Source organism: Natrix helvetica (assembly GCF_964273705.1).
Source record: "Natrix helvetica genome assembly, chromosome: 5".
In the NCBI taxonomy this organism is placed as follows: domain Eukaryota; kingdom Metazoa; phylum Chordata; class Lepidosauria; order Squamata; family Natricidae; genus Natrix; species Natrix helvetica.
In genome coordinates, this window is record NC_138551.1 from 55,675,574 (window position 1) to 55,695,266 (window position 19,693).

Here is a 19,693-nt window from a genome sequence, read left to right on the forward strand (position 1 = left end):
AAGAGTGGGAAATGAAACAAAAGATGACAAAGTGCCCCTTTAATAAAGGCGAGACAACTGTGTCTTTACATTTATGGAGGGTCACTGGGAAAGTCTTAATGCTCTTGATGTCATTAAGCTCATTAAGATAAATTACTACAATGTCCTTAAGATAATACTTCTCAGAAAAATAAATTTAAGAAATATTACATATGGATGATATCCAAATCATACTCTGTACAGTTTAAGAGTTATAAAACTCTGGTACAATACATAATATTCTGTTCAACTCTCCCTAAAGCACTTTAACAATATAAAGGTGTATGATAATTTTAATGCAATGTTTCTACATAAACAATGTTTGAGTAAAAAATGATGAAATCTATGAGGTGCTGGATAATAGCAATAACAGACTTATATACTGCTTCACATGCTTTATAGCCTTCTCTAAGTGGTTTATAGAGTCAGCATATTGCCTCCAACAATCTGGGTCCTCATTTTACTGACCTCGGAAGGATGGAAGGCTGAGCCAGAATCGAACTCCTGGCTGTGGGCAGTTTATTGCATTCTAACCACAATAAAGTAGTTTAAAGATCTTTAAAGGCATCATATATTATATCTATTGATGCTGGTTTGGAAATACATATGTGTTAATACAAACACTTTGTTTTAAAGATTGTATGTACATTAAAAAAGGCCAAGTATTAGTACAAAACAAGTAAAAAAGCTATACTTCTTACCTGATAGTGTCTATCCCTATGATAGCATAAGCAAAAAATACTGGATTGTATTCCACATCAGACCCTCTAAGATTAAAAAGCCCTATATCACAATAAAAAGACAGCTTTAGAGCCTTAATTAACATCCAAACAACCTTTTAACCAACATCCTCATCCAGATAAAAATTTCTGCATCCTTTCATCGTTTCTGCCACAAGATGGCATTATTACGCTGCACTGGAAACTGCTTTCAAGCTGTACAGAAAATTAGACTCAAATGACAACATATTTAGTTTTGACCTGGCCTTCTTTCTGGATCCTGATTTATAGCAGCCCACCCAAAACCTGACCACAGCTTTAGCCCTAGAAAAGGCGCTTTTGCTTAAGGCAGACATGCAGCTTTGCAGTTAGTGCTATGCATGGAAGTCTTGGAAGAGTGGCAGCTCCAAGAAAGTACCCATTATCTTCAAGGGCTAGGACTTTTTCACCCATCTAATGCTGAGATGCTTAACATTACTGGGAACACCAGCCTCCTTTTCTTCATTTCCTTTCTTGTTAATTGCATTGATCAGCTAACTCCTCTGATCTCTGTATTTCAGAAGCATTGCTACTGACTAGCAAGATTTCCATACTGTGCTGAATCCCAGCGTGGTTCATTAGATCTGGGATTATGATGTTACGGAAAGTCAGCTGTGCGATTTATAAATGTTGCTTTAGGCTCACTATATCTTATAAGTCTAGCCTATTATGCTTTTTTTTCCCCCAACAAGCTGTGAGTAGCAAACCATAATCTAAGAAAAAAATAGAGTAATACTTCGAACATATTGCTGGATGTATTTTTACTGCCAATGCCCCGAAATCACTCAAGATAGCAATAAAATAATGTTGAATGGCCCACACTGATACTCACAAGCCACGTCATCCAAAGCTGTCACAACAAACCAGAGAGCCTTTCTCTCAGTCATTTTGCCCCGCAGGACTGTAATCTTTTCTGTCCAACTGATCCCTGCAACAGCAATTCAAATTAGAGCTCAGCCAAACTGGGATTCAGACAAGTGCACAACCAAGGACTTCCTTGCTGCAAATGGGCAGCATTACCTCTATGAGTTAGCAAATATTGAAGTCACAATAGTAGTTTCAAAATCTCATGCCAGCCCTTCCCATTTCCTGTGCCTCTGGTCAAGATCAAAGTTAAAAAGGAGCCTGCTGACGTGATGCCTGCCAGATGCTGGCTTTTTTTAAAAAATCAGAAAATTTGTAGGGTATCGTGTTAGAAAACCATGTTCAGTGCTGTATCCACAAGCATATTTGCGTTCCTCTTACCTGTGAAGCTAAGATCTAGTGTCATCAGAGGCTTACAAGGTCGTGGTTGCCGATCTGCCCATATGGCATCAATCAAATTATCTTTGACTGGCACAAGAACATGGCCAGCACATTTCAGAACTTTGTTCATTCTCTTCCACTGGTCTGAAAGAGGCAGAGAGAAACAATCTGTTACATAATGCATTCCTGATATGCATATACATAATCTCCATGTAACACTGCTGTTGCGCAAGCTGCATTGTTGCCAGTTTTCTTTTGGGCCCAATTCAAGATATCAGTTATCACCTGGAAAGACTTCCATGGCATGAGACCAGGCTACCTGAGGAACCATCTCAAACCAATAGGTCTGTCCCACCCCACTCGCTCCAGCAGATCGGGCATGTTGCAGACCCCATCTTGCCAGGTAACTGTAGCCTGCCATCCATCATCCTAAAGAAAAGTTATTAATACTTTATATAGGACCCGGATTGTGGGGGAAAATATGCTGACTCCGTAAACCACTTAAAGAGTGCTGTAAAGCACGTATATATGTCTATGTTCTATTGCTATTGCTATATACCACTAGCTGTACACCGAACAAAGTTGATTGGTGAGTAGTATATTGGGGTAAGGTGTGAAAATTTAACCCTTTACACTAAGATGAAAGCACTGGATCAAACTCACCAGCAGGAATAATAGAAGGATCCACTCCAACTTTGGAACCTTGAGGAAGTACACTTACAAGCCAGTCCTCTTGAGCAGGAGTGTCTTTCAGTCCTAGTGAAAGGAAATCCCAAAAGACAAGATTGCAAACATTAAAGCAAGGCCAATCCAAACCAAAAATGAACTGGATAGGATAATCATCTTGTTCCCTACATGGAAATCACTGCTTTCTCTTGGATGAATAAAGGCAACCTGAGAAAGTAAAACACAAGCCCTATTTCTGTAACACTCACATGAATTAGGAGTGTCAACATTCTGTGTAAAATAGTATGATGATGAATATTCGTTTTACTTTCTTTATTCTGATTTCTGCCTGTAGTTTACTTAGCATGGCAAAACCAGGAATTACACAGTGTCAACTAATAACAAATGCAACTCCTTCACTGAAGAACTTAGGTTTACATAATGTAGTGTTTCAAACAAAGCAGGTATTCATGAGATGTATTGGCCTTAAGGCCTTCACTGGTTTTGTAGTATGTCAGAGAATAACTTTAGAAAAAGCAGGCAGAACTAAGTTAAAAGTCTAATTTCACTTACATGAATTTTATGTAATGTGTTTCATCCTTAATAATTATTCCCTTTTTTCATATTACAGATTAGAGTTTGATATACTACAGTTTGATGGCATGCCAATAGACGTTTCTCAACATAACCCTGTGGGATTCTCCTCAGCTAAAATAATTTTCTGGGTAAGATGAAATAAAACCCTGGTTTGGGTTCACACACACACCCATCTTCATGAGTGTCCAATTGGAATCCATTTGTTGGGATGCCTGAAGGAAATAGCGTCCATCTGTCCACATGGCTGCATATTGCTCTGTTATAATGGCAGTTCCTGTCAGAAAGCGGAGAAGATAGAAGAATTGAAACTACAGAGACAATGGCAGACTTTGCTCTCCCTTAATAAATCCAAGAAAAGAAAATATTCATCAGATGTTAACATTAAAGCACCTCAAGCCCAGGTGGAGTTTTGGAGTTCTTGCTGGAAAAAAACCTTAAGAAGGAGGAAGATACTTATTTTTGCCTGCTAAGCCAAACCCCTGATGACACCAACCAAGAATGCCCTGCGGCATTAAAAAAAGAAATAGTTGAAATCATTTTTTTTCTAAACCAATGGAATATTGAGTAGACGAAATAAGAAATGCTGATCCTGTAAAACAAAATTCTTTGGCCAACGCAAAAGAAAAGGTTGGAAATAAAAGATAATTAAAAGTACCTAAATGGTCACTGGAGATCAAACCATTAAAATATGTCACTTCAGCAAAGTAAGGAAAATGCCAATTGGAGCATTGTGAGAGGCAATTTGCTCTATAATTAAACGATGGGAATCTATTGGATGATTTGATTTCTTATAATTAGAGGTCCACCAGAGCTATATATACCTGACTTGTTAATTTGTTAATCTTATTTTGCTTAGCAGGCAAACAGGAAGCTATAGAAAAGGTGACTTGACAATGTTAGCACTGCATGTTAATCAGCGGCACAGCTTGAAACTAAACCCAGTTCTTAAGACTACAGTGCAATGCTTGAAGCTACAGGAAATGTTGCTAAACAGAACATGCTGTTCTGATGCAAGGCACACACACATGCACACAAATAGAGAGAGGGAGAGGCAGGGAGAGAGAGAGGCAGGGAGAGAGAGACACAGAGACAGAGAGAAAGAATTAGTGTTCAATGCTCAGTGATTTCAGATGCAGAAAACGTTCTTTAGGGAAACTAAACTTGGCTAACTGATACTGTTTACTGCAAATCCCTGAGTACAAGTATCCTATTTTCATAAGCCTTGGAGAGAGAGAAAGGAAAGCTGCAAGTACTCTATGAAATAGCTAACAGGATTTTTGTTTTATTGGAGAGTCATCTAAGGGTCAGTAAAAGCTCCTTACTTCTCTGGTATTACATCACCAGTCCAGCTGGTGTGTATGCTGAAAGGGGAAGCAACAATTCAAACCTTTCAAATCTTTTTCTGCACAGCATGTAAACTGCAAAACCAAACAGTTCTTCAGAAATGAGCTGATCATTTCTCTCTTGCATACATACAAATGATGATCAATAGTGTTATAATTTCACCTCCCCAATATACACAGGGGGAAAGGGGGAAGGAAAGGTCTCTAACTATATCTAAGTCTGAAGTCTGATGTGTATGTACCCATTCTGGATAGACATGGATAGAATTGCACAATCTCATTCACACGTATTTAGAAGTAATCCCAGTTAGGATTACTTTGAACAAATATACATAGAATTTATACTTGAACACAAGAAAAAAGAAAGCAGGATTGTTGGGGATGCATATGAATGTGGCCTGGAAGATCTGATTGTAATATATCCAGATATGCAATGGGTGCACAATCTGAAGTCCAGAAGTTATATCCTTTAGGACATCTGGCCTACTTGGTCCAACTTGCGAAAAACAAGAGTAATCTAGAAAGATTTTGATCTGTTTCTTTTCTGATTATCTATTTTCTATCAGGAATCAAAAAGAAAAAAAGGAATGAGTTTGTGTATGGGTAGAAACAAAGAAAATATGTGGTCCTACAGACAATCCTACTTATGGGATGTCCATCATGAAGAGTCAGAAGGGAATAAACTCCCCATCTTTCACCTTGTTCTTGTCCACAGCCTGTTTCATCTTTGACCCATGGCCTTAACAGGTTACCTATTATATGTGGTCCACAATAGGTCATCATATTCTTCAAGCAGGAAGCTCACATGTGATATTCAAGAAGGCTCTCTATTTACTTTAATCACTGAATATGGAATTGATACAACATCAAAGTCTCTGAAAGAACTTTAAATAGTCAACTAGTATGGGTAGTTTTCTATGACCAGACGACATTGTATTAAAGATAAAATAAAAATAACAAAAATTAAACCAACTATCAGATTTGATGTGCAACGTAACTTTTTTTCCCCAGTGAGGACATGGAATTGCCAAATGTTAAAAACAGATGACTGGAATGTTCACTTAATGCATCTGAAGTATCTATATCACTCCACACATAACTAAATACAACGTCAATGCCTCCGTGCATACCAGTGGCAGTCTAAATAACATTTATGTATTTTAGTCTATTCCGTTGAGTATAGAACAGTTTATCCAGAGAGCATGTAAACTCTTGATTTTCTCTCTTAAAAACTGAAACTAACACCAAAAGAAATATAAAACATCGGGGATCATATTCATTTTTTAATGCCAAGTGATATTTTGGGGACCGTATTTTACAGGTATCTATCTGAACATCTATATACTGTATAAAAACAAACAAAGGAAAGGATATTCAAAAGAAAAGAAAAGAAGTTCTCTCTATAATTTAGTGAGAAAAACAAAGATTCCCATTAAGGGCCCCTTTAATTGGAAGAGAGATTTGGCACTGGATGCTACAGAGCTACCAATTTTAATAGACTGGACATAATTCTAGAAACTTACCTGCAGAACCATTAAATCCACAAATGAACTCCCTACGGCAGTCACAGGGTGCAATGTATTCACTCTGAGGAAGGTAAAAATAAAAAGCAAAACGAATGATGATCAAAGGGACGCATATAAATTATCCTTGTTTCCTGCTGTAATTCTTTCAGTCTTGAAAGATCTTTGCACATTCCTCATCAGATGTCTTTGTATCGTTAAGAATATGGTTGAACAACACCAAAAAGAATACAGTACTTCCATTGGGTAATCCTAGATCTGTCTCCAACTTTCCCTTTTTCTTTCAATGTCAATTAAGTAGCATTAACAGTTGATCCCTATATGGTAATCAATCTTAATTATGACGACTGAAACCTATTTGTATTATTTTTAAAAAGTTACTTCTACTAACAGTGATTTCATATGTAGAGTTCCTTAGGTTGCTAGTCCTGGGAAACCTTAACTTGCTTTCCCTTGACAATGGATCTGGAGTGGCCACAGAGTTCATTGCTGTCATGATAACTATAAACCTGATCCAATATATTGCGTTCTGCTTTCCATTGAAAAACTGTTTGTCGAGAAGAAGGCTGTCAAACTCATGGCTCAGAGGATGGATGCGTCATGCACTGGCCACGCCCACGCCTGGCTTAGCGAAGGGGGAAAAGTCCCAATACATCACGTGATGCCCCCATGACAGCAAGAATTTGACACCCCTGGTCTACAAGAACAATGTAACTGTATGCAGCGAGGAAGATTCTGCAAGATTGTATACCAATCGTGTGATACTTGAGATTGCATGGAAGCTTCACATTTAAATCTTTATATCAAAAGACTGCCTCACTGAAATTATATCTTGGTAATTATCACTGATATCACAGCACGAATTGCAATTGGGAACTCTGTTCATTGCAGTCTGTTTGGTGAGAGTCAGTTTTTTCTATTATCTGAATTACTTTAGTGGGTTTTTTTTGTCTGAATGGCATTTCTCAAGCAGAAGACAATACAATACCTGATGAGCATCTCCGGAGGGCACAATGTAGGCTTGAATGGGTTCAGAAACATATTTGGAATTTTTCATCACTTGCCGAAGCTGCTTCAGCAGTTCTGTAGTTATTTTCGGAAACATGGTCCTATTAGAAAAACAACAAGTTAAGAGCCCTGCTGATTTTGTACTGAAGATTTAAAATTCCAGAAAATTATCAAGTAGAATTTTTCAATTGAAATTGTTTGAATCTATATTTATAGCCCTTCCCAACCTTGCACAGTACAGAACTGCTGAAATAGCAGCCTATGGAATTACCACTCACTGAGGTCTTGACTTGCCTTTGAAAAGACTGTGAGTGTGTGTGTGTGTGTGTGTGTGTGTGTGTGTGTGTGTGCGCACATGCCTTTGAGTCAATCTTGACTCCAGGTGTCAGCAGTTTTGAAAAGTCCCTGCAGTTTTCCTGGCAAGATTTCAGAAGTGGTTTGGCACTGTTGCATTCTTAGGGCTGATGGAAGTGACTGGCCCAAAGTTACCTGTCTGGCCTTGCCTCTAAGGCAAGATTAGAACTCAGGGTGTCCTAGTATATAGAGTCGTGTCTTAACCACCAAAGCAATCCAGTCTCTATGAAAAGACTAGCGGACAAGAGAGAAAGAGAGCTCTTAGAAACACATTCTATATATTTGGGTCACAATAGAAAGGTCATCAACCTTTTCCAATCAGTAGAATTCTTCGAGTTTTAGTCTTTCACTGAATGCCCAGTCAGAGAAACACTGGAGTGGTTGATCATGGACCAAAGCTGGTTGCACAATTACTTCCTTGATAAACTCTCATGGATCTTACGTTAATCATCTTGAATTATTTGGCAGAGGATAGCTGAAAGAGGGCAGTCTGGAAGAAGCTGTATGTAAGGAAACATTTGGAATTAAAAATCAGCAGATGCTTTGAGACATGAGAGAAGAGCAAGGACACAGAAAAGGAAGGAAATAATACACAAGCTGTTGCTGTTTTCAGTTATAAGGAAAGTTCTGAGAGTCATCCCCTCTTCCACCTTACTACATTTCCTTGCCAGGAATAAATAGCAGGCTCTACAATTGTTCAAGGATTGTTTTCCATAGTATGGGTAAATACTTGTCTCTTCTGAAAGTTTGAATCTAGCTATGTTAGCCATATTACATTACACAATCGCTTCCAAATTCAAGAAAGCATAGATTAGTAGTTAATCTGCTGAACTAGGACCAGGGAGACTCAAGTTTAAATCTGCTTTTAGACACAAGATTTAGCAGGCAACCTTGGGATAGATTCTTAGACTGATTTCTTAGACTAATGTACCTCAAAAAATTATTGACCCTGTGGCATACACTAGTCCTCGAGCTGTTCAGCAGTTCCAATATGGAACATGCAAATCACAGAAGTGAGTACACCCCCTCACATTTTATAAATATTTAAGTATATCTTTTCATGTGACAACACTGAAGAAATGACACTTGGCTATAATGCAAAGTAGTGAGTATACAGCTTGTATAACAGTGTAAATGTGCTGTCCCCTCAAAATAACGCAACACATAGCCATTAATGTCTAATCTACTGGCAACAAAAGTGAGTACACCCCTAAGTGATAATGTCCAAATGGGGCCCAAAGTGTCAATATTTTGTGTGGCCACCATTATTTTCCAGCACTGCCTTAACCTTCTTGGGCATAGAGTTCACTAGAGCTTCACAGATTGCCACTGGAGTCCTCTTCCACTCCTCCATGATGACGTCACGGAGCTGGTGGATGTTAGAGACCTTGTGCACCTACAACCTCCGTTTCAGGATGCCCCACAGATGCTCAATAGGGTTTAGATCTGGAGACATGCATGGCCAGTCCATCACTTTACCTTCAGCTTCTTTAGCAAGGCAGTAGTCGTTTTGGAGATGTGTTTGGGGTCGTTATCATATTGGAATACTGCCCTGGGGCCCAGTCTCTGAAGAGAGGGGACCATGCTCTGCTTCACTGTGTCATAGTACATGTTGGCATTCATGGTTCCCTCAATAAACTGTAGCTCCCAGTGCCGGCAGCACTCATACAGCCCGAGACCATGACATTCCCATCACCATGCTTGACTGTAGGCAAGACACACTTGTCTTTGTACTTCTCACCAGGTTGCCACCACACACACTTGACACCACTTCTGTGATATATTTTATATAGACAGACAGACAGACAGCAGGGAGGCAGGCAGGCAGACAGACAGATAGGATGATAGGAAGATAAACAGATAAGCAGATACATAGGCAGGCAGGCAGGCTGATCAGTTGACCATTATTGTGGAACAGAACTCCATATACTGGTAGTAGTATGTCATTCCTATGCCGCACTGAAATGATACACTCAACATTATATGCACCTAATATTATACCACACAATCCTACTTAACACTTTATACTACAAAGTCTTACAATAAACTATTTCCAATAACCTCATCTAGATATTTGAGATCTAATCCCAGAGAAAAAGAATAAAACAGAAAAAACAATGAAGCTGTATTATTACTTGCCATCTTTGTTTTCTCACAGACAAAACAGAGTTAAGATCTAGCTCTTTGAAAGGATTTCTTTCAGACTTTTCAGACATCAGGTACACCTTTTGTTCAAATACCATAATTATTTTCACCATTTGGCTATGTTACATAAAACAGTATGGTGCAAGGTATTTTCAACCTTCAACTGATCACTGATGCTGAAAAAATGTTCCTTATAAGACTATTTTGACTAATGTTCTGGTTTGTCCTCACACAATTCTAGCACATATATTTGGAGGCTCTAACATCAGCTGTGCATTCTCAAATGTCTCCACTTCCTAAATGGCATAGATTTCACTGGACAATCAAGTCAAATGTTTGCTACATTAAATACCATTGACATATTTTAAGATTAACATCTTAGTATCTGAACAATTAATTTGGCAGATGGTTGATACGCCTTCAAAAAGCAGAAGACAGGGAAATCTGACATATACAACATACTCACACACTAATTGTCTCTGTATAAACTTTTGCAAGTCACTGTGTTTCACTTACCATAGTATATTAACTAGAAGGCATTTTTCCTAATTCAATAATTTTTTTATCATGTCCAGATAATTCTAAGACAACATTTCTGTCCCTTGGAAAACTATGATGTTATAAAGTATATTTCCAATTGGTGGGATGGTGTTATTCTAATAATGGGGGGGAAAACCTGCCACCCCAAATTAATTCTTCTTCAGACCATCTAAACAATATTTTTCATTAGCTGGTTCTCCACAAATGTAGAAGTTTCAATTTCAACGCCCAGAATTCCAGGTGTCATCAGCATATCATCTCAACAGATTTGATAAAGGAAGGTAGAAAAGTCTGAATTAGCATCTTGCATATTTAGGTTTTCCAAATTCAGTAACAGCCACCATTAAATCCACTTTTTCCTGCATTCCCTTTCAGGATTCTATTTGTTATTCCTACACAAGTTATGGTGCCTAGACACGCATTAGATTAACTGAAAGCAATTGCTGCTCGACAGAAATTCCACTGCTGATAAATCTGATCGCAAATCCCCATTCCACTATGTACCATGGCCACTGATCAACTAATGAAGCAGAAACTGCCTCTAGCAGGCAAGAATCAATTTAAAACATGGCATCTACTCTACTGTAACCAAGCTTTTTCTAGCACACTGCCAATAAAGACTGAAATATAATTTAAAAATTAAGGTACTAGCTTTTGCTGAAATGAAGAATCTAATCCTTCCCCCATCTTCAGAATAATAGCTCTGCTGGCGGGGGGAGAAGGGGTAATACCAAGAAAACTCAGATCACAAAAATGAGTAAGAAAATCTGCTTGATATAAATTGACTGAAAATTTGAAGATAAAAGTTTATATGCTGACAAAATATTATTATGTAGTATTAAACTAATCTATGTACAAATGAAAACTATGAGTACGGGGGGGGGGGGGGGGGGGGACACTTCCTACATATTGCAACTGGCAAAATTTGTAACCTATTCCACTACCCTTTTTCCTTGATATATTTTTTTAAAAATCAATAAAATCTTGTTTAAAAAAAAAAGAATAATACTTTAATTTAGCAACGTTGTGAAAAATGCGATAGCAAATAAGTCAGGCATAGCAAATAATCCAGTCCTAGATTCCTATTTATACGAAGTAGGCACATGACATAAAAGAAAGGAGACTAATGTTTCAATATCCTTCAGATATCTAGTATAATTCTAACCAGTTTGCCCACATTATATATTCTTTTTTATCAAATTAGCCTACTTTAGAACACACCTTATGACAATTCCAGTCCTAGATTCCTATTTATACGAAGTAGGCGCATGACATAAAAGAAAGGAGACTAGACGGTACTTACCTACTTACTTACTTAATATTATTTTACATCTTTGAAAATTATACCCTTAGACTTTTATCTCATGTTCCTGTTCATGTTCCTTGGGCTTATAAGACATTATCCCATTTTTCTGCCAAACGAAACAAGCACAACGTTTCTCACAGATAGTTAGTGCCATTTTGGGAAGGAACAAAGGAAGGAAGGAAGGAAGGAAGGAAGGAAGGAAGGAAGGAAGGAAGGAAGGAAGGAAGGAAGGAAGGAGGGACCTACTGGTTACCTTTCTTTTAGGTCATGCGCCTACTACCTAATCTGCATCTTGAGAGGACCACATTGACTTCAAATGATGTACCTCCATGGCCTCTGCCGTAACACTATGCAATTTCTAGCAAAAGGGCTGTCCTTTTTACTTCCTTTTCATTTCTTTGGGGCGGGTCAATAAGCTAAATGTCTACATTCTGAAGCATACAGATGATCTCATTTCATTCTATACACATTGCAACCAGGCAGTACATTTGATATTAAAGTAACAAACAATAATACAAACAATGAAGTCAAATAAAAATGAAATTAAGTATTTGTATCTCTATAAAATAAACCTTGGCAAGCATTATCCAACATCATCTATATGGCCTATATTTTACCTGTCCCAGGTAGTTATTCTTCTGAAACCCAAATTTCCCAGCCTTGGATAGTGAAATCACTTCTGTGTTCTGTTCTTGCTTTTCATTAACTCAGCAATGCCTGACAAAGCAAAGGGCAAAACTTCAAAGGTAAGCAGACTTTGGCCACAATAACGTCTTTCTTCTCATAATGGATAATTGCAGATAATGACTGTTTCAAAAATAGACTGTACCAGTTCACAATAGCAGAACAGAAGGCAGTGTGACATTGGGAGGGGGAGGGGGAATAGCCCGGACTTCAGTCTAGATTATTCAGCCAGAAAGCCCAAGCCCATGTCAAACTCTTAACATATTTCACAGGATTAGATTGTTCAGAAGGTAATAACCAATGAACTCCAATCAGTTGTCCAAAGCTATAGGCATATACCCCAGCCTTGGATCAACTGTCATAATTCCGACCAACAAATCAGAATGGTAGCATGCTAAAAGCCTAAAACTCATATAGAAAAAAAGAAAAAAATGAAAGAACATTGTGTATTCTGTAAGAAGACATTGTGAGCTATTCACAAGGGGAAAAAGATACAGAAAAGTACTTATTCATTAACTTTTGCTCCAGGAACAAGTTAATACCCTTGATATGCTACCAGTAGGAAGAATTCCATAAAAGGAGTATTTTTTTCCCCAGGGTCTCCATTTGAACCCATGCCTCTCATTGCTACTGCAACTACATGATTCTTTTTCCCCCTATAGTACAACCCCTGCTTTCTTACTGCAGCTCAATCCATCATCTCCTCCCAAGGAACTTGGCACAGCCTACCACCTAATACTTGCAGCCTCCAGGAAGTTTCCTTAATTTGGACACTTCCTACACAATAATTCCATACTTCTTTGTGAGTGTCCACTTTGCCTCTCCTTGGAATGGGGATAATGAGTATGAAAAAGAAAAAAAGGCCACCAGTAGTCAAGGGAAGACAGGATACTGGAGGATACTTGGCATTCCAGACATCATCTTATTTCATCCCTATTTTTATTATTCCCTCGCTCTGCTCATTTTTGTAGTGAAATAAAGTTTTCAGTGAAGCAAAGGAGAAAAAAACCTCCAATTGTTTCTGAAGAAAAAAGTGATACTGAAGAAAGAAGAGGGAAGAGGCAAATCTAAGAGAGGTAGAGCTGCCACCAATGGAAAACCACTGGACCTCAGAGAAAATGTGACAATAATGGATTTGCAGTGGTGCCTCTGAGGCCAGAATGGGACAATTTGCCACAGCCAATTCACCATGGCTAACTTGCTGAAGGATAACTCACCATGGGCAAACTTGCAACAGGACAATTTAACAATTTCAATTTAATTATTTGAAACAAATAAAAAATATTTTAATTTTTGTCATTCACATTTCATTTCTGTCCCTCCTTTTGCATCCTTTCTTTAATGCTTCCCTTCTACCATTTCTTTGATATTAGTGTAACTCTTGTTCTGCAGCGAGTTGGCTATGGCAAGTTGGCTGTGTTGAGTTGGCCGTGGAAAGTTGGCCATGGTGAGTTGGTCATTGCAAATTGTCATAGATTATTCTGTGGCAGCACCTAAACCAAAGATAAGCAGCTTAGTTACTGAAGATTTTGTCAAGACAGACAATATGATTGGAATAGAATAAGGAAGTACCAAACCTAGATATGTGCACCAATTTTGCATGTAAGGTGCTTTAGTCTAACATCTGAATTACTATGCTGCGTGGGTTTTAGTTAATTGAGCATCATTCCAACACTGCTTTTCAATTTCAAACAGTATATGAAATATAATTAAATCAAGATAACAAGATCATACATTCAGTTAAATCATGATATGTCAATTAATTGTCTCTTTGATTTTCAAGTTTGTTTCCAAAAACTAATGCTTGAAAGGTAAGAGACAAAACAAGAGAATTATTTAAGTTTTCAGAAACTGTCACTGAAACTTGGCTTGTTATTTCGGCAAAACTTTCTTTAAAATGCCATTAGAAAGATGAACTCTTTGTTATATATGGAGAATAATGAAAGGAGAGAAATACCAACTCTACTTTAGAAAGTACTGTCATTTAATCCTTTCGGTAGCACAATTAAAACCAATGAAGAGACCCAAGGCTATGAATGTTTCGTCAGAAATATTGCATATTAAATGTTTTTTTCTTAGGGCACAGTTTATGTTTTCCATTGGAAAGATAAGGGTTTACATTGACTAATTAATCATTTAAAATTGTACAAGTTTCTGATTTTTCTATTATGAAAAGTATGTTGAGCTGAAGCGTAGAAGTATGGATTTAAAGTAAATCAAACAGGAGGGGGGGTCATGTTTGTTTGGGATTGAGGAAAAGAAATTTTAATTAATGCTAGAGCAGATAATTTTTCAGTTGTCTTTCAGATACTAGACTAAAAACCAGAAGACTATGAGTTCAATACAATACAATACAATAGTAGAGTTGGAAGGGACCTTGGAGGTCTTCTAGTCCAACCCCCTGCCTAGGCAGGAAACCCTATACCGTTTCAGACAAATGGCTATCCAACATCTTCTTAAAGACTTCCAGTGTTGGGGCATTCACAACTTCTGGAGGCAAGCTGTTCCACTGATTAATTGTTCTCACTGTCAGGAAGTTTCTCCTCAGTTCTAAGTTGCTTCTCTCCTTGATTAGTTTCCACCCATTGCTTCTTGTTCTGTCCTCAGGTGCCTTGGAGAATAGCTTGACTCCCTCTTCTCTGTGACAACCCCTGAGATATTGGAACACTGCTATCATGTCTCCCCTAGTCCTTCTTTCTCTTAAGCTAAACATACCCAGTTCCTGCAACCGTTCTTCATATGTTTTAGTCTCCAGTCCCCTAATCATCTTTGCACTCTTTGCATCTCTGCACTCTTTCTAGAGTCTCCACATCTTTTTTACATCGTGGCGACCAGAACTGAATGCAGTATTCCAAGTGTGGCCTCACCAAGGCATTATAAAGCGGCATCAACACTTCACGTAAGGGAGTTCAACCCTCTCTTAGGCTTGAAAACCGGCTGGGTGACTTTAGGCCAGTCACTCTTTGTCAGACCTGTCCATTTCACAGGGTTATAGTGTGATGTTTATTATTTGTTTCAGCTCCTGTTTTGTTTTGCTTATTTTGTTGCTTATTAGATTATTTTAGCTTGAGCTATCTGTCCAATTTAGTAGTTTTTAGCTGTTTTTCATATGTTTTCTAGTTTTGTATGCCACCCAGAGTATACTGGAGTGGGGAAGTTAATAAATTTAATTATATTCATCACAGTCAGCAAAATATTTAGAATGGATTGGATATTTTTATTTACCTATCAAGTAGATAGGTAAATAAAAAAAATAAACAAATGTTGTTTGACTATGTTAAAGGTATTGTCACAGGATGCAAGTTGTTCCTAGAAAGTGTGTAACTGATTATTGCAACATCAGGGGAGAGTAGAGTACAAAGACAAAGAATTGGAGAAGAACCCAAAATATGGAGATCTGACAAACCAAGTTGAAAAATGTCACTTAGAAACTCTGTGCATAGACAAAATTTTCATTTGTCAATCACAAAAGACTAGCTGCTTGAATCCACATATACACTAAACTAATATAATATGAAATACTACATTATTTGAAAGAACTCGATTCGTATGAAGGCAAATGCCAGCTAAAAACCTGGCAGGTATGACTTAGATTGTTGTGTATATAATAAATCAAATCCCAGATCCTTGGGAAGGACTCAATAGGTGGCTAAAATGCCATATCCAGTCTAAACATCTGGCTAACTGTATAACCATCCATAATAATAGGTAAGTTATATCCTTAAAAAAGGTAAGATATAATACAAGTAATCCTTGACTTATAACCACAATTGAGACTGGGACTTTTTTTGATAAGTAATGCAGTGGTTAAGTGAATCACTTGCCCAATATAATTACCTTTTTTGTTTCGGTCTTTAAACAAATCAAGTAGTCATTAAGTGAATCAAGTTTCCCTTATTGACTTTGCTGGTGAGAAGCCCCTTGGGAAAGTTGTAAATGATGATCATGTGACCCTGGGATGCTGCAACCATCGTCAATGCATGTCAATTTCCCTTTTGATCATGTAACACAGGGATGCTGTGACAGTCATAAGTGTGAGAACTGATTGTAAGTCAATTCTTTCAGTGATATTGTAAATTCAAAAGTTAAATAAATGGTTGTAACTCAAGAACTACCTGTAATATTAATAAGGCTTAACAACTATTGATATGAAAAAGTCTGGACAGGGGTATGGCAATACCTGGAGGCAGCAGAAGAGAAGAGAAAGAACTGAAGAAAATCAAAAACAATTAAGAGCTCAATGGTGGGTTTCAGGCAGCATGCCCTGGTATGGACGTACCGGTTCCTCCTGGGAGCACCGGGTATGGTTCTGATACGCTGCTCCGGAGGGCCCGCCCGCCCTCGTTCCTTACCTGTATTTGAAGATAACGGGCCATCTGCGCAATTCGCATGCAGCGTATGGCACCTGTGCAATGCTCCGCCAAGCAGGTGGAGCATTGCGGAGACTCGCAGGAGGTAAGGACGCTGCACACGTTCATGTGATGGTTGCCAGGCCCCGTTGCACCGTACTGGTTGCAATGGGATCCAGAACCCACCACTGGAAGGGCTGTAAATAAAAGTAGTGACTTTTGCAAAAGAAAGCAAAGATAGTACCAAAAGGAATAGGCGCTTTCGATGCAATCTCAAAACATCTGGAGCAGCACTTGAACACTGGAAAAATCATCATCAGTCAATTGCAAAATTCAGTTTTACTTGGAACAGCTTACATCCTGTGATGATAGCTTTAAACATCATCAAACAACAACATCTGCCTCTCCCACGTCCTTGGAAAAGACTTGATAGGTGGATAAAAATGCTACGAAATGCTAAATCCTAACATCTGACTGTATGAACCACCATAATAATAATAACAGCAACAAACAACAACAACAACCACATGAGAAATCTTTTACAAAATCTTTCTGGATTATTCAAAAATAGTGAAATTAATCAGTGCAACAACCTACCTTCAGAAGTTATGCTCCAACACTAGAGGTTTTTAAGAAGACAACCATTTATCTGAAATAGTATATGGTTTCCTGCTTGACCAGGGCATTGGATTAGAAGACCTCCAAGGTCCCTTCTAACTCTGTTATTCGATTATTCTGTTATTAGTCTGATAGTATTGCCACCAATATATTTGTTACTTTTATCTGTTATTTATGTTTAACAGTGGATTCACTTTCCTAACAACTCAGTAGTGGTTCAAGAACATCTCATTTAACTCTGATTCTACCAAAAATGTCTAAGACTGCTTCAGATAACTTGGTTTGTATACTATATTATACCAATCTGCAAACAAGGAATGTCCAAACCTGGGGCCCACAAAGTTTTGCAAAATCTTTGCAAATGTTGATATCAAACTGAAGGGAAACGGCTTAGATATATGAATGATTATGTTTATTACATCTAATTTATCTGATCCAAATTAAATTTGGATGAAATCATAGCCATGTTTCTTCTACTTATCTTGGCTCCACTTTTTTTGCATGGGTCAAAAATAGTGGGGGTGGGGGAGTAATGAAACATGTGTCATAATGATGCAAAAAATACAATTTATCTTCCTGCATCAGATGTCAGGATGCAAGGACATAATGGCAGTTTTGGATCATGATGTGCGTGGGTAAACTTGTCCCAAAGGTGCTTTTTCAAGAGAACTTTCTGGTTTTTCTTTGAAGACCTTTGGCTCTTGAAAAAAGCACCTTTCCGACATAACAAAGTTGTGAAGCTAGCCTCCTGGAAAACAACTGGAACTGTACATTTACCTTTGGCCTAGAAAGTACTGTGGGTCCTCACCACCGCATCTTTGAACAGTTGGCATTCAAAGGCAGCCTTTTCTGGAAGCTGAAGCTAGCCAGCAAGGTGAGAAGTACTTGAGAAATTCATTTTTTTCCATGAGAAACATCCAATCAAAAATGTTATTTGAGCAGGCAAGGCCCCCCCCCCCCTTGAAGTTTCTGGAATTTATTTTTGAATGAAACAGACACACAGAATTAGAGAAAGCTATTCACCTATGTGCATTTCTAGATGCCTTGGAAGAAATTGAGACACTACATTGATTAAAACGCTTCCGTTTTTTCGGTGAATTCCTGACATCTTAGCTGTTTTGTTCCAGTCGCTCCAAATTACTTTCATTTATACAACCCCTGCACTCCCATCTGGTTTAGCGTTGTTGGAGCCTCATTCCCAGGTCGCCAGGAACCCCATCGTGTGCTTTCTTCGCCAGCTCGCCAACGATTCCCATCCCGTTTGGGAAAACAGCATCGCTCTCGCCTCAACCTCTGAATTTCTCACCTGATACTTTGCAGGAAGGGGGCTCTGCTGTCAGCGGTTCCGGAAACTGCCGCTGCACAACTGACGTCTCGGACCTCGTGAACACCGGAGGGAGGAGCGAAGATTCCCAGCGCTCACCGTCTTTCTTCCTCCCTTCCTCGGCGGGAGGAGTTCCCGTTGTTCCCATTCAGGTTTTCCCCGGAAGGGCTGGCTCCTCCGGCGGAACGTTAAGATCCACAGGTGCCAGGCCGCTTCGTTCGCTCCTCCTGCAGAGCTGAGCACTTTTCTTTGCTTCCCCCCCCCCCCCCTTTAAGAAAGCTGCGGAATTACATATTCACGTTTAAAACAAAGCGAGCGATCCCGGATGATCAGTTGGGATCCGGAAGAAAAGGATCCAAAGCCAGATACATGTCAGCTGGAAAATGTGTGGACGTAGCCTTTGTAATTTTTAAAAGCAAAGCTTTTGCTACTCACTACTGTTTGGTCAGCAAAGCAGGATCATACGAACCATCGTTTAACATATTGTGTTAATCCGCCCACGTTTCCGCCAAATGTGTTCTGTAGGCAGAGATTTAAATGGCAGCGCATTTCTTTTTTGCTGTTTCCCATGCTGAACGTCTATTTGTTGTGCTAAATTGGCAAGGTGGAGTCCCCCTGGAGAATACTCAACGGGGTGTCTTCCAAATGTATTGGATCAGAACTCCCATCATCCACACAAGCTTCTTTTCCCAGCAAGTTATCCCCAGTTAGCATAGGATTTACTCCGTAGTCTTAAGAAATCTGGGAAACATCAGGTTGCTGTAATATTTCTGAAACTGTGCCTCTCATATAATATTCTTTGGTTCTGTATGTTGAATTTATATCTATTTTAAAAAAAAAAACATTTGAGAGGCAAAGCATTCATATTTAATCAGTCATTCCAAGTATGGTTAATTCAACTCTACTTGAACAATAATATAATCAGTTTCCTGGTTTCTAACCTGCTGCTTGAACCACTAGATCGAACTGGTTCTTTTTCCTGCAAAGCCACCAAGTGTTCAGTTACTCAAGCTGTAATCATCTCTCATCTGGACTAATGCAATGCACTCAACGTAGGGCTAGCCTTGAAATCCATTCAGAAAGCTTCAGCTACTGCAAAGTGTGGCAGCCAGAGCAGTCTTTGGGGCACTAAGGATAGTTCATATTCCATTGCTGCTCTGCAAACTTCACTGGCTTCCAGTCTGCCTCCAGTGATTAGAATGCAATCCTGCAGCT

At 38.7% G+C, this 19,693-nt stretch overlaps 1 protein-coding gene across 5 annotated transcripts in view; it reads right to left on the minus strand.

Moving 5' to 3' along the window:
• XPNPEP1 (X-prolyl aminopeptidase 1) overlaps positions 1-18,755 on the minus strand; it is a 45,234-nt gene extending 26,479 nt beyond the window's left edge. The window contains exons 1-10 of one of the 5 annotated variants that reach the window (XM_081956461.1): positions 18,461-18,755; positions 12,121-12,220; positions 7,822-8,012; positions 7,139-7,259; positions 6,151-6,214; positions 3,454-3,558; positions 2,685-2,777; positions 2,022-2,165; positions 1,609-1,704; positions 720-801 (exon numbers count right to left, since the gene is read on the minus strand). In XM_081956461.1, coding sequence (XP_081812587.1) covers positions 720-801; positions 1,609-1,704; positions 2,022-2,165; positions 2,685-2,777; positions 3,454-3,558; positions 6,151-6,214; positions 7,139-7,255 — 701 coding nt within the window. In that variant the 5' untranslated portion in view covers positions 7,256-7,259; positions 7,822-8,012; positions 12,121-12,220; positions 18,461-18,755. The other 4 variants (XM_081956462.1, XM_081956458.1, XM_081956459.1 and 1 more) reach the window with 4 other exon arrangements.
• Positions 18,756-19,693: the final 938 nt, after the last annotated feature.